The sequence below is a fragment of the Rissa tridactyla genome, chromosome 5 (assembly GCF_028500815.1).
Source record: "Rissa tridactyla isolate bRisTri1 chromosome 5, bRisTri1.patW.cur.20221130, whole genome shotgun sequence".
In the NCBI taxonomy this organism is placed as follows: domain Eukaryota; kingdom Metazoa; phylum Chordata; class Aves; order Charadriiformes; family Laridae; genus Rissa; species Rissa tridactyla.
This window is the reverse complement of record NC_071470.1, coordinates 14567086-14583636: the sequence shown is the minus strand read 5'-3', so window position 1 is coordinate 14583636 and position 16551 is coordinate 14567086. Positions and strand designations below refer to the sequence as shown.

At 38.6% G+C, this 16551-nt stretch overlaps 1 protein-coding gene across 1 annotated transcript in view; it reads right to left on the bottom strand.

The window, feature by feature from the left end:
* Positions 1 to 8565: 8565 nt before the first annotated feature.
* KCTD8 (potassium channel tetramerization domain containing 8) overlaps positions 8566 to 16551 on the bottom strand; it is a 98057-nt gene continuing 90071 nt past the window's right edge. The window contains exon 2 of the mRNA XM_054203174.1: positions 8566 to 9837. Within this exon, the coding sequence (XP_054059149.1) occupies positions 9377 to 9837 (461 nt within the window). The 3' untranslated portion in view covers positions 8566 to 9376. The remainder of the gene's footprint in view (positions 9838 to 16551) is intronic.

The following is a 16551-nucleotide window of genomic DNA, read 5'->3' as shown; positions in this document are numbered from 1 at the left end:
GCGTCAGAATACTCCTCTGCGCTGCTAGGACTTGAACAGATGGGAAGCTTAAGAAATCAATTTTAAGTCATTAATCCTGCGATTGGATACCCACGGGAAGAACCTCATTCATACCAACAGACCTTTGCCCAACCATATGGTCTTGCTTAGACGTTAGGCTGCAGGACTGGGGCCTGTGAAGAACTACCCTCATCCATTGAGGAGCTTTCCTGCTTAGCGACACATGAAAAAACTTCTCAGCTACCGCACACCCACCAGAATGTTCAGCAGGGGAAAAGGTTGTACGTAATTTCTTTTTTCCTCTATTTTGCATTCACGTGACACAATTTCTAAGTTAGTGGCTCGCACAGTTGATGAGCAAACAATACAGCAAAGTAATTTGATAAGTCTTAAAAATATGAAAGTGTCAAAGAGGAAGATAGGTAATTAATTAGGAAGATTTGGTGCAGAAAAGCATAGTCTAGACACGACTTGATTTAACTCACATGGAGTTTCGTTGATTTAAAAACAAAAGAATATGAAGAGATTGTGATCTTACCCCACACTGTAATAAAGTTTAAACAGAACCATTCTAAGGAATACCAATAGAAATTACAGAGAACAACCAATCTCTTTGCATTTATGTTACATTAATTTCAACAGTCCCAGTTCCTTTTTTGTCATTTTCAATTGTTTAGGGGCAGGAGAGAAGTCTTTATGCTTAACTGTAAAGCACTAACCACGCATCTCATGGAAAATAAATAAAAAATGAATCATGATAGGCATTCTGGTATATTAAGTAAATCAGCACACGCCTACTGCATCAATAATCATTCTTACTGAATATCCTTGGGTGACTGAGGCACCAGCGGGGAAGAAGAAAAAGCAATAACAGATCTTCAGAACTGGGAGGAAGCATCAACCAGATAATTGCATAAGCACGTGTACAGCTTAAAACCCTGGTATCTTACGAGCTGAAAATAATCCTTTAATAGTTACAGTAAAAACAAGATATGGTAATCTGAACATGAGTCCTGCATATTATGGCCGTTTTTCTGAGATCTTCTGAAGTCAAGATCATGATGGGATCCAAAACCTTAATTCCTAGGAGTAGTATATTGCTCTTGCACCACTCTTAAGGTACGATTGGTGAAATTACATCTGTGTTTTCTAAGGTGGGGTATCGACGGTGTTCTGCAGATGAGGCCCATGATGGCTGCAATGAAGTCAAGCAGGATCTCAGCCCCTGAGCACCAGTTAGGAACTATGCAATAATCTGGGGGCCCCAGCCCACAGGACATCCATCAGCAGACAACCAAGGTAATCACGTGGGGAGGATGAATTCAAAGTACCTAAAGACCTCACTGCTCCCCAGGTCCTTGGAGACAGGGGAAACACACTCAAATTACTTTCAAAGCCATGGAGAAGATTTTTGTCCTGTTCTTGATATGATTTCCCTCTCTTCCCTCCATGACAGCTTCATTGTGTGTAGACGTACAGAGGGACACAGAAGCCTCTGGAAAACTTCTGTAGATTTTGAGAAACACTGATGTACAGCTAATTTCGCGGAAGCTTGAATGCGTAAGAGTTCTTCTCATTTCTGTACCCCACAGAGCAGCACCATCACTTGCCTCCTGCTGAGATGCCCATCACAGGCTGGCTCAGGCAATTGCTGTTTACCACAGCGTGAGAATGAGACAGACTCACAAGGAGTATTAAAACATAGCTCTTGTCAGACTAACTTGATTATTCCTTTCAGTAAGCACTACAGAATAAGTGGATGAAGGGAATGGGACAGTATAATAATTCCTGATTTCGATTTCAAGAAACTTTACTTGTAAAATTAATTCAATAGACTTGGAGTGGAAGTGGGAAGCTGCAGTTAGAGATGATTGACAGGTCCTATTGAGATGAGGAGAAGGGCATAGGGATCACTGCAGAGACAACATGAGTTTTTCAGAGACAGAAAATAAAAAAAAAAAGAATTACGTGCCCAAGTCTCAGTAAAGGCCACAGGGAATTAGGAATCTCTCACCTGTGCCTTTGAAAAATCTCTCTCATATGTTTTATTTGCCATCTTCTCTAATTATCTAAGATAAAGTAAGTGGGGTGTTCATGAAATTCAGTTAGAAAAAAAGAAGAGAGACTCATGAGTAATTAGTAACATAGAGAAGGTAAAATGTGACTGAACTTTTGAAGAAAGTGGTCTGGTTAGAAATAATTGAAAAATCTGTGCTGCATATTTCCAGAGGGCTGAAGTAACCAGGAGAAAGATGTAAAAAAAAAATAATAAAAAGAGTCAAGAAAAGTGACATAAGCTTGCAGCATAAGGAGGCAGTGAAAAAGATCATGCAATAATGAATTCTATATATGGAAACATCCCATCACAGTGCAGGAAGGGAATAACCTTTTTTTTCTACCTCTGTCCTTCCATTACTGATGAAAACTAGAAAATGTGCGTTTGCGAGTATCTCTTTCCCAAAAGAGTATTGAACAGTTGGAATAAGTTCACAGAGAGTAACAAGACGTGTTTGAAAAGACAGACCTACACTTTCCAGGGCTCCTCTGGAGCTTTCCAGGTAGTCATTCACACAATGACTTAGTGACTAGTCACAAAAACAGAAGCCAAGCCTACTTTCTCTTCAGGGACCAAGAGGATGCTGCTTCATTTTTCCACAAGGACATTCAGGACTAGCATCATAAAACCTGAGCAACCGTTTCTTTTTCCCAAAGACTGGGCTTAGCTCTGCAAGATGGTGAAACCAAGCTTTCCCTTGGGAAGGGCACGCAAAGGGCTCCCTGTCTGGAGATGGAAGCACCACATGCCATGTCCTGGAGGGGCTGGGGCTTCTAACCCTTTGGGATGCCTCCGAAACCACACGGAGGACTATTTTTAACCCCATCTTCTTTAAGCCCATTTTTTGACTGTATGGCAGGTGTTCAATCACTCAGTCGTCTCAGCTGTTGGTGTCAGAAGCTTACCAATATAATTTAAATCAAGGGTAGGTATAAATCAGAACACTTCAGGGCCAAAGTGTCAGCGATTGTTTTGTGCTGCATTGAATCTAATTCTACCTTCAACAGAAAAATGACACCACATGAAACACACAATTCACCTAAATAGGAAGAGAAACAGAAAAAAAGCTTTTTAGGGTCATTGATTGATGATTTTCCACACTTCATCCTAGGCCAAACTAGCAATCTAGTAGAGATGAGAAATTTTCCATCAGGTGTTGCCTGCTATCAAAATTTACATTTACTATGTACAGTATACATTTATGAAGAAAACAATCTTTCAGAAATTTATCATGAGGAATCTAAGCTTTGAGCATATTATGAATTAATCAATATTAAACTAATGAATTGCACGCGTGTTAAGCAGATAGTAGATAAAGTGACAGTATTTCAGCATCAAACCTTGCTTTGGAATCTGGAAAGATTATTTATTGCCTATTTGTGACCTCCCTTCCTTTTATGTTAATTTAATTTACTTCTTGTTACTGGTACTCATCTGGTCTGGGGTGACTTCTTGCTAAAAATTACACTGCATGTAATTGAAGACCTCAGCATGCTCAATACTAGAACTTCATCTAATATGTGTGTGAAAGATTATCCAATCCAGGATCTCAGAACTAATCCCATCAAGCTATTTCTACATTCCCTTTTTCTGTCCATAAAGGAACATAAAATAACATTGTGAGGAAATAAAGTCATTTTTAAAAGTAATGCAACACAGAGACACAGAAATGCCCGCTACCTCCACCTGGTCTATTATCATTTTTCACAATCCCTTTTCCTTTCTCATTGTCCGAGGAGAAGAGATGGTCCAGCAAGAAGGGGAGGAGCCCTTAGGGAAGGAGAAAAATCTCAAATATTTATTCTCTTGTATTCATCACCAACTGCACTGACTCCATTTGTGCTTCTCTGCAGTGTGTCTTACCCAATCTAACGCCTGGGGCTGAGGAGTGCCACAGTGCTGGGCTCCGAAGAGAGGGGAGCATGGTTGGCGCCCAGTTTATCTTCTGGGAACCAGTTGCTTTGTCTGCACCCTGTTCCACGCTGGCACGAGGGCAGTTTCAAAGAAGGAACAGCGTGCTAAAGCAGCACAGATCGCCACCTTCTGCTGTGGACCCACATGTAAGGACACCGGGATTTAGTCCCACGGGACAGCTGTTTTCTGCGCAAGCAGTGATGATCCAGCAGAATAAAACAATCCCAGCTCAGGTGCAGCGATGTAGGATGTGCCCATATGAAGGCAGGTATCCACTACAGCAGCCTGCAATAAGCAGTATACCCTTGTGAATCCCAGCATCACCATTTCTGAACTGGGATGGCCACTTCAGCTGCAGCACCAACACACAGCAGGCGTGGATGGCAACCGGGATGCCGACAGCGACAGCGGCGCATTTATCGGTGAATAACGTCTTTGTGGCTCGCTTTGTCGGACGTCTGGGCGGCGCTAAAGGTGTTGGATGCCCGACAGTCTGAGGGAGAGGACGAGCCGTAGGGTGACGTGACTTTGCCATCCAGCTTCTGCTTTTGAAGGTTGTTCAAACCAGCAACATTCCCAGTATGCCCAGCTTCCCCCCGTCATTTTCCAGTGTGAAGACTGTGGTAGTCCCTTATGAATTTGGGTATGTGCCTCCAAGCAAGGAACAGACAAGCTCTTAAACACAAGTGATTGTACGAATGTCCACAGTAACAATGGAAAAGAGGGGGTAGAGCGGAAAATATGAAACAGGTTGAAAATTACTTCTAGATAACAGATCCTGGAAAAGTAGAAACTGCTTGACGGCCTGTAATATCCAAGCTGACGTAACGAAGCTATTTTTACGGTGAGCCATACCAGTGGTGTGATCCTGCAAAAAGCTCAAGGTTCCTTGGGGATTTCTGAGCATCCCAAAGAGCTTGGTTCAGGACATGAGTCACTTGTAGAGGGAACACAACATTGCCCTCTCGTTACCAAGTACCCTAAATTGGGTTTTCCACCTCCAGTAGGAAGTATATTTTTAAATATCATTACTCAAACAAAGACAGCATTAGCAAGTCAAATGATTTTGCATAAGCACTTTTTTTTTTAAAGGAGGACACAAAATTATGCTTTTTATACAATTTAGCATTTTTTTTAGTTCCTTCAAAGTGAATTCTAAAATTCTACTTCAGAATTAATTCCAATTATTCTAAGACTTGTAAATTTTTGTTAGTGGAAGAAGGTCTGAGAAGTATTCCTTCAGTAAAAGACATATTAGTCCACCATGTAATTCTGATCTTTGTTCACACATTTTAAAGGTGTAAACATCACCGAATGGCAAAACCGTGTCTCTATTCCCCATCTGTTCAGTTAGAACAATAAAGTCTATAAAAATTGGCGCACATAATACCCATTATGAGGTCTTAAAATTAACTTTTACGGTGAATAAATGTGGGCAACGATAACAGCATTTTTGCAGCAGATTCTGATACACTACTCTTGTGAAATATTAGCTTAACTGGGAGACTACTTGTAAAGGAAGATTTGTTTTATTTTTATCAGCTGCAAATCTTTAAATACAATCTAGAATATCGCATTCTATATTGCTGAACATGTTAAAACTTTAGAATTAAACTCGTCTGGAAAACATAAAGAGATGGTATTCCATGTTGAATTCCCAATATGACCACGATTTAAGGGGTTGTGTTGATTTAGAAAAAAAAATCTGAAAAAGAAATAATTCAGTTTCTCATCAGAATTACTTTCCTTCCAGAAATATGCTTCATTTTCATGTTATATTACTTCTTTGTATTTTACCTTTTTATTATTATTTTTTATATATTTTATCAAAGCAATTATTAATTACAATTTATAATAACAACTGCTGAATAAAATCTACTCAGTCTTTAATGACACTAAACTAAATAGTTCAGAATTATAACTGTAAAATATAACCCTATAAAACTTGAAATTAATATAAAAATCATAATTGAAATATTGAAAGAAAAATAAAAACTGTATTTATTATTTAGATTCCTTTTTAAATTTAAGATTGACAACTGTCAGTAATTTGATCTTTCTTTCCTTTCCATAAAAATGCTATGTTTTAGAATCATAAAATTCATATGAAGTGGAATTTTAACGTACTGACCACCTCCGTTGAAGTCCCACAAAAGGCACAGATTCCCACGGTAGATTATTCCTGTGTGTAACAAAGCGAATAGCTGGAAAGAAGAGAAAAAGAAGACTGAAATGGAAAAAGAAAAAGCAGCTATCAGAGGAAAGTAAGAAAAATTGAAGACAAAGGGAAACAATGAAATCCCCCAGCTCTTATCCCTTCTGTTTCTAATACGCCGTTCTCCTGTAACACCTGGGAATTTCCCACCAACCTCACCCATCTACCCGCCCACAAGCTCCTCTGTTCCACCGAACGTCTCAGCTTGCTTCCTCCCTAATTACAGGCCGGAATCTGAAAAGTGTAGATTAATAACCATACAGATAGGGTTGGAGCTGGAACTGGGTGAACTGGGTGAAAAGCTTGATGGGAATTAGAAAATACGACTGAACGGATTCTCGGGAGACGTTGTTTTCTCCCACTCTCCCTCTGACTATAACACATCCCAATTTTTCACTCTGAAAGGAGGAGGACAGTGTCCACTGTGCAATTTCAAACCCAAAATCTTAAGATGCTGGGGTGGTTGCTAAGGAACAGCAATGTAGTTTATCTATCTATCTATCTGCCACATCGCTCACACGCCCTGTGAGCACATGGGAAGCGGTTAAGGTTATCATAAATCTTACGCTGCCCATGCGTTAAGATACGTATTAAGATGATATTCTCTTCTCCTCAAGAATGAATTAAAAATGCTCTGAGAAATTTCAGGTAGTTTGACAAAAGAAAAAGAAAAATTAAAAGCTTACAAAACCATCTATATACGGACAAATTACAATAGATGGCAGGTCAAACAATCACCTAAGCATGCAGTGTCCTGGTTTCAGTGGGACAGAGTTAAATTTTTTCTAGTAGCAGCTGTGCTTTGGATTTAGTGTGAGAATAATGTTGATAACACATATTGTTGTAGTTGTTGCTAAGTGACGTTTACATTAGTCCAGGACTTTTTCAGCATCCCATAGAAGCTGAGAGGGAGCATAGACAGGACAGGCTGGCCAAAGGAACATTCCAAACCACAGATGTCATGCTCGGTGTATGAATGGGGGTCAGGAATCCACAATCGCTGCTCAGGATGGGATGGGCAACCGATCATCGGGTGGCGAGAGCGACTTCTCTAGTATCACTTTATTTTGTATATTCTTTTACCATTATTATTATGGTTCTTATTATTATTACTATTATTATTAATATTACTACTACTCTTATTATTATTTTCCTCTTCCATAACTCTTCTATTTAACTGTCTTTATCTCAATCCATGAGGTTCTTTTCCCCCTCCTTTACTCCCTCTTCTCCCCTACGCTATGGTGGGGGAGTGAGTGAGGAGCCGTGTGGTCCTAGTTGCCACCGGGGCTTAAACCACAACAGGCAGGTACCGCCTAAAATCCTGAGAATAACCAGGAAGGCAAAATAAATCTCCAAACTCAATGGTAAGGTTTAACGGGAAGGTTCAAGATGCTGTCTGAACCTAAAAGCTATCATCCCAGACGGAAAGCTAGCCTAAACAAAGGTAACAGAACACAAAGTAAGGTGTGAGAAGTGCAATGAAGACAGACTAAAAAGGCTAGAAGAAAACTCAGTGTGAGAGTTTCAAAAGCTCTCAATAACAGTCTAACTTTAGACTAAATAAAACAGAATTGTATCCACTGGAGGTTAGTAAGTCATGGTTAAATAGTCGGAAATTTCATCAGGTAGAGACTAGGAAGCCGAAGATAGAAAACGAGAGAGAATGAGAAAAAGGAGTCTAAGAAGCAAGAAACTTTCAAAAGAAGGAATGGGTCTTTTGGACCTCAGAGAATGAAGCAACCAAGGACCACAAGGGCAGAGCTGAGAAGCTCTGTGTATGTGTATGTTTATGTGGGTGCACACAGTAATAATTTCAAGGCTGTGAGAACTCAGCAGCTCTTGCAAACTCCAGCGGTCCTTTCCCATTCCAGCTCTGGCTGGCTGAACCACAGTCGTCTTCTTGCCGTTGCTGTAATGAGAAAGGCATTGATTTTCCTCTGTCTGGGCTGAGAAAATAGGTTTGTCATATAAAGTTGACTATTCATAGAAAACTTCTCATTTATAAATGTAGCACACTCTGCTGCGATATTTTAAATCTTCTATTTCTAAGCTGATTTTTGTGAACTTGTCAAATCGGAACTGCTTTCAGCTCTGTTAGTAAAACCACTCAGTTCTTTAGTTCATTCCCTGCTGCTTCTTATCGTCTTGAAGAGTCTGTATGGTGGTTCCAACTAAATGGCAATACCCTAAATATTTTTCACCCACTCTTGAAACATGTTTTTTATTTTGGTTTTTTTTTTTTTAGCATAGTTATGAAAACAGTAAACAAAAAGTAACAATTTGCTTGATTCGATTTTTAAAAAAGAGAGGAGATAAGATAGCCAAGAAAATCTACCAGATGGTTCTTTTAATAAATACATTAAAGTCTCTTTTATTTTTCTCCAATTTGAGCGACTAACATAACAGAAACTTTCAGACCATCAAACCAGTTTTCACAATCTGCCATAAATTTGCATTTCACAGAAATAATCCTGACAAGCACTAATAGATGAACGTTGTTGGTGCAATAATAAAACAGTATAAGGCATATTTACACCATCCTTACATACAGAACACTGTACACACAAAAAAATCACAGATCCAGAACAAAGTAAATTCAATCCCTTAGACGTTTTACGTTTATAGGCTTGGTATCAAACAAACAATTCTCCAAGCAACAGACAACCTCTTGTTCTTGTGTGATTTATTTGTAACATTGTGCTCATGCAAAATAGGTATTTGCTTTATTGCATTAACATTGAAAGAACACTGGGAATTAGTTCTGAAACCAGTTCGATCGAATTTTAAACCCTGTTTCTCTTCATCCATAGCAAGTCTGAGTCATTTTTATTGGTGACATAAAACGAGGCGTTAACTGATGATTGAGATTTTTATTCAGTAAGTTCCAAAACGATAATGAATCTCAACGGATTACAGTTCGAAAACCATCTTTCTTGACCATGCACACTTTTCTTTTCTTTGCTATTACGAGGTGGTTTAGATGAGACGCCTTTTGTATTTTTTAAGTTTCTACCTTTTTATATATATTTTTAAAGAGACCGTGTACTATCCAACATCCACTGTTCACAGAAAGAAAAAAGCAGCAGGAATAGCTCTGGTGGCAGAGTTGGCCAGAAGGACATCAGTAAGTTAGTGGCAACTTAATAAACATCAAATGCCCCAGAGACACGTCATGAAAGAGTTGATTACTATAACCCATATTTCTGTAAGAGTTCAGACTGCCAGGGACGTTTGCGCTCTGGAAAGTAATCTGGAATGTGGATTTTTTTAAAATCTTGGATACATTTTCTCATTTCTTCTTCAACGCTCAGCTTCTCGCATACCTTCTTTTTGGAAAGGTTTGTTTCTCTGGACTTGCTAATGAGAGTTTGAAAGAGTTCACTGTTCCTGCGTTTGTCTGGTGGTGGCATCCACTGCACCGGGGCCTTCTTAGATGGACGATCCAAAGTCAGAGTATTTGGCTGGTGGGCTGTGGATGGCTGAGTGCTGGTGGCATTTTCTTGGGGGGTGCTCGCTTCCGAGTGGCTGTCACAGCTTGAGGTGGACAACTCATTACAGGAAGTCCCACTTTCACTGCCCTTGTCCAAGACTTTGTCATGCTTCCTTTCTTCGTGGTCTTGCTTGGGGGAAACGGTGCGCTGCGGGGGTCCTAATACAAGGCAGGAAAGAAAAAGTATTAAACAAGCACTGGTTTACACACAAAACCGATCAGCTACCATTTAGAAAAACACAACTCAAGAGTCTCGGCCGGCGTAAATTGGTGGTGTTTCCTTTCAGTTGAAAGAACTATATATACCAGACTGGTACACAGTTTGAAGTTTTCTGGTCCTACACGTGTGTTCAGTTGTCAAAATTCTCACTCCTGAAAATGTTTGTGGCGAGAATAACTTCACTGCCTGCCTAACAATCCAGGTAATGAGATGTGCACAATGCTCACAGATTATCTGCACTGGAAATCCCTGCAGGCAAATTTAAATGAGCTAATTTGCCATTACACCTCAAGAAGTTTTTTATGAGAAATTAGATTTTGTAGTATTAGGAAAATGCTACCATAAAATTTGCAAACTCTTTGCTCAAATAAAAATATTCCTAGGTCTCAGATATTTTTTGGAAGCTCTACCTCACCTTCCCAGAACAGCCTACTGATATCATGCTCTGCAGATGTCAACTCTGCAGAAGCCCTAGACAAAAAAAGGAGTATTAATCCAAGAATAACAGAGATATCGCTCACTGCTGACAGAGTCTTTATGCTTTTTTTTACTTTTATCCCCTAGTGATTTCACTGCACTTCTTACTGTCAGTTATTATCCCAGACTTGCCTCAGTGCAAGCTCAGAATTCAGTCGTACACCTCTTACTGCTCAGGATGGCAGGGAAAAGAAGGTTATGAAGTTATCAGCGAAGAGGCACTCTGCAGCGGCAGGGAGAGCGGCCTGATGGCCCATCAGCCGGCACCGCTCGGCGCTCCACACGCCTGAAAATCAGATCTAGGCTGGTATTCTCTCCAGATATCACTTGTGCTTTGAAGTCTTAAGCAGAGTATGAACGTGAAAATTAGGTGGTAGCCACTAAATCTGTACAAGCGTTTTCATTTCTGAAGCCTTATTTCAAAACTCCAGCTGTGAAGTGAAATGATGCTACACTGACATTGTATAAACGTCACGATCTTAATTTAGGACACTATCTACAGCTCACAGAAATATCTACAGAGTTCAACAGGCGTTGGATCAGACCAAAGGGAAAATTTGCAAAGATGTTTAAACACCTAAATAAAAACGAAGCATGGGACTTCAGTGGCAGTTGTCTGCTACAAATCCCAAAAGAGCCCGAACAGTTTAGGTATCTAAATGTCTTACAAATACTAGATTATCCTCGCGGTTTACCCAAACATCACCAGCACCAACCACCTTTGCTGGTACCAAAACTCAGGGTATGACAGCTCAACCTTGAGTTACTGAGACAGAGTTTCAAGGAGATTTTTGAGTCCCTTAGTATTCTGTTTTTCAGAACTACAAGCTAGAAATGTAATTACAATTATAAAGAATACAGGAGCAATATGAACACTCTAGTGTCTTTTTGACAGTGCAGTTTTATGATTCAAAGGAATCTAAGAAAACTGCAATATTTTACATAACACACAGAGGAAAACAAAACAAAACAAAACACAAAAGCAGATAAATAATAATCTAACAACAGCAGAACTCCACAACCTGTTCTTTTGTTTTAGCCAGCATCCCAGGATGAAGTGTCCCATTTCTGTAGTCCACCTACAGAAACCCATGGATAATCAAGATCCAAAGAGTAGAGGCAACAATCCATCATGGCTTGCACTTGCATTATTCGGAGTGAAAAACACAAGTGATTTTTCTACTTCATTATATTCAAGCCGAATATTTAGTGCATGGATGCAGCACTTTCCTCCTCTTTCTCTTCCAGAAATACGTTCACCTTCTTAAATAGATTTACATGCCTGCCTTCCGTTGTTGTATCTGGCATTTCATTTCATACCTCAAACCATTATATGAATATGCTACATCTAGAGTCACTTGGCGTTATGGATTTACTCTGTCTTTGCGGCATGTGGTTATAAAACTGAGTAGTTAATCAGACAGTGACTTCAGTATTGTTACTCTGATTTTCAATAACATGGTTAATATTATCTAATCTAGTTTACGACCTTACCTTCTTCAAATGTAACAACGCACTCTATGACTAAGCAGCTAAAGTTTTCTGCTAGGAACACCCTGTAGTCTTCAACTCTGTCTTTCCTGCCCAGTTTTTTTCTGTAACTTCATAAATCAAGAGATTATTTCTAGTTGGCCTATTTATACTTACTTCTTTATTGGTAATCCTTGCTTCTCAAGGGCTCAAACCTGCAATGTACTAAGGATCTATTTCAAAAAAGCCCTGAAATACACCTTCAAGAATATAAAAAATTCCATTTCCTGCTACAAGATTATTCAGGAACCTGACAATAGGCAGGTGTTTAAATACTTTTTTGGATCAGAGCCCCAAGGTTCAGTACCTTACAGCACTGAGCTCTGCATGCTTCACCGAATCGCCTAAATCCACAATGACTTTAATCCAAACACGGGTTTCTCCCACACCTCTCCTTTGAAAAATTAACAAATCCTCCCTCACAAAGAATTCTTTATATGCTCCTGCACTTCTTCCTCAATAATGTGTTATTAACAGAAGCAACAGCTCTGCTAGAGAGATTTTCTCACAGTATTTTCTGCCTGCTGAAACCCAAAAGAATTTATAAATACATAAGGACGGATCCTCAAAAGAAATTTTTTTTAATTGTCAACATCAGGGATTTTCAGATAAATTTAGCTATATCTCTAATTCAGAAAACATCTCCTTATTGCCCTCTATGCTGGCACACTCATTTGTGGCTGGGATTGTGCGATTAGATACTGTCTCCGCTGCACCTTTCAGAATTAACACCAAAGACCTCCAAATAGCTCAGTCTAATTTTTCAGGAGTGCAGAATAGTTCTTAAAAACTCCGAGAAAGTATATTTGGTCTACCATGCACATAACTCTAAAAAACGACATGTACTTACAATCTGTCCCTCCTGCTCCTGCCCTTTCTAGCATCTCCCACCTGCTGCTGGTTCTCCAACTTCTCCTCCAGGCAGTTCCCATAGACACTGAACTTCCCACTTCTTTTTCGCTTATTGCTCTTAAATGACTTCCTCTCTCTTAGAAAGTAATCGCTCCCTTTACTCACCAGCTCTACCACAGCAGCTACTAGACTCCTAAGTCTAGTAGAGTTGAGACAGTATCTCAGACACGTTTCTCTGATCAGGAAGGCATAGTACATTTACTTGGACTGTATTTATTTCTCATCTATGTTGCCCTCTGCACACATTTTAGGCAACGTTTCCTGGCAGAACTGACTGATAAAAGAATCACTTTCAAGCAACTGCTACAAAATATTAATGGAAAATGAACTTGAAACTTATAAACCTAATTCTCTGCAGTGAAAATCTGCTTCTACTGGTTACAACAATCTAAACAGGAACCAGAAGTTTCCTCTGGCTTCCCTGTTGAACAATAACTGGGCAACAGAGCTCCAGTCAAGAACACAACATGACAAACAGCACAGCAAGCCATCCACTGGCCAATATCTATTGGCTCAAAATTGTAATCGAGTATGTCAGGAAGTAAAAAAACCAGCTTAGATAGGTCTAAATTGCTTGTGGATATTCATAAAGTACAATCTGAATAACTACTTGAAGATTTCTTTAGCTCTGTCTCCTGCAACAGAGAAGAATACCACACTGGAAACATTAAAAGCATAAAATAACAGTATTCTGTTTATCTATATTTCCATTTTTGTGTACACTTATTTTATTAAATACTAATACAACAGGCTTAAAATAAAGGAAATCACACTCAAACCCAATTAACCTGACTGCTCCATTCTCCTCTCTCTCTGTAGGTCAAATGCCCAGTTTATTTTATGTGCAGTGGCAGATGCATGAATTAACTTCTTCCTCATTCACCTACTTGATTCCTACAGTGTCTCGAAGATCATTTTTTGTTTATAAATCAGTTTATTTTCACTGCAGAAGGTAAAAGAGGTTGTGAACATATGCATAGATTGCTGAGGTTAGCTATTTTAATAACAATTGTATTGACATGAGGAACGGAAAATCTTAGCTGTGGCATACAACAGTTATAGCTGGATGTAAGATAAGAGTTGAAGCTGATAAAAACATAGTAATTTATAAACAAAACATAACCAACATTTTAAATGTGTTCATTATGCAGTACCTCAATCAGGCAGAATGGGATCTGTTCAAGAGATGCTGTCTTTTACTGTTGGTTCAGAAAATATACATGAAAAAAGAGAAATTAATTGAGTTTTATTAATGCCCTTGACAGCACTATAAAATTAAGCCTGTTTGTTGACTTAAATAAAAAACTAACCCAGTTAAGAAAACCCCAAGTTAACAAACCCAAAATCTTGAGGTTTTCTATGATGAAATTTTAGTGAAAACTAAGTTCTTGGAGGTATTTCATCTTCATAATTTTCTGTTTCTTCAAATGTACTTAAAAAAAAAATGTTCTACTAGATATAATCTATTGAATTAATCAAATAATCCAATTAAGAGTTCCTTTGAACTGATAATAGCTATAAACTAACTCTTGCATAAACTGAAAATTTTTAGCGAATACTTTATGTTTATTGAGAACGCATTTTAAAAATATTGAAGCAAAACTGTTAATAAAATTATGATGTAAAAAAATCCATGTTTTTAACTGAATTAATCAAAATTAAAACGGGAGGGCAAGATGGTTTTAAACTGACAGATTACATTGGAAGGCTCATAAACATAATAGCAAAGAGAACAAAAGTTATTTTTATTTGTATCTGTAAAAGAAATGGTATCTAATCCAACTAAATCCAAAATACTATTTACAGTTCGATTCATAATTTTTACATGGTTGAGAATATTGGCAGTATGTGATTTGGAAATGATTTTGCATGAAATGCGATTTTTTTCAGAGGCAAAAAAATCCTTATTTTTATAGGCTACACAGGACTTTCAGTCTGGTACACAGCTATGTTAAACTCCTGAATGAACATTTCTTCCACCTACTATCTCAAAATTACGTTATATTCAGAGTGAACATAAAATGAATCCTATTCTGGTTTACGTTTTAATGTTAAGAATCTAAGTAAAATTAACTATAACTAATATACAGTCATAGAAAAAATACTCATCAAATCTCACATTATGACGGACTTATCCATCTTGCATATCCAGGGGTTTTTATTACCTTTCACCAACATTCAAAGTATTACACTACACCGAATGCTTAGAGAGAAGTCAGCTGTGAAATCTGATGACAGGTTACGGCTACTGTGGGAACATTTTCATTACCGGACTTTTGAGTACTTAATATCACACTTCAATGGTAAATGATTATCTTTTATGTCTAATTTCACTTTGATTTTATTTTTTAAAGAGATTATTTTTAAGAGCTATGAAAGGACAGCTCTAAACCCCTGACATTTCCTGTGGCGTATTAATGGTATTTCCAGTTTTAGAAGAAAATCCTGTTCTTAGAGCCCAGCTGAACACCTGAATTCTCTCCCTGAGACCAGCAAGGGATCCAGCTTGCCTCGTAGCGCTACAGCTGTCGGTTAAAACTAACTTTATGGCAAGCAAACGTACAAGGGACTTCCTGACCCCTGCACTCTGTCCTCTTTAATGCACTACAAAATCAAGATAAACCCACTGCTTGCATTTAGCAGCCAGAGTTTAAATGTTGTTTTTTTAACTTCATACGGTTTGTCAAGGAAACGTTTCTACTTATTTTAGGTATTGCAATTTACACCTAACTTAGTCTTGTTGGGAGCGGGGGCAGAGGGAAGGCCATGCCCCACTCACTTTCTAATTTAAGGCTAATATGCAGGCCTACACAGGAATTAAGTGGCATGCAGTCCTTAGCTGCCCCTCTGCCTATGGATGAATTTTATGCATTATGAACATCCCAAGCAAACAATACTAATAACTAAGTATATAATGTGAGAAATATCTAAGTGCTCTTGACAAGCTCTGCTCTTGACAGCTTGCACTCCTGGGAAAAATTGAAGAGTTCAGTGTAGAGATTTCGGTGGAACAAAACTTTGTGTCGGTGTCTTTATGCTGTGTGGTTTCAAATCACTTCTAGCAAAAAAAATAAAATATATATATTCAGTTTCCAATTTGGGTCTCATCTGGCACAAAATTTCCACCCACATTTTGGATTAAAGGCTTGATCCAAAGCATGCTTAGTATATAATGGTGAAGCATTTTTCAGAAAGGAGGATTGAAACTCAGCGTTTCCTATTTTTCTTCCTCCTTCCAGATGAGTGATGAATGACTATGGATAGCCAGATGCTCACACTTTCATGTTCTTTGACCCAACTGAAGCTCGGCTTTAGTCAATGCAAAGTAGAATAGCTTCAATAAAATGAAGAGAATGTTCCCTTCACCTTTGATTACTTCAGGGTAACATATTCATTTGGAAGAAGCGACTTAACTTCCCTCAGGCACAAGAGAGAATTAGTATCTAGGAAGCTTTGATTTATTAATGTGCTAAGCCCTGAACTGTTGGGTAAAAGGCCAGCACTGTTGACATATCAACTTCAGTACTTCGAGCAGAACCTGAATTTTATGTGATTTAGGAAAGCCAAACAAGGCAGCTTGCAGATGAGACTGCCACAGAGAGGTCTTGTGAATCTCAGCAGGGCTTCCCTGACATGAAGAATAGCACTTAGGTTACTCACATTTTATCAAAACAGTTTTGTAAATATGCCTGATGTTCTGGTGAAGCTTCAAATTTCTATCTACAGGGCATGTA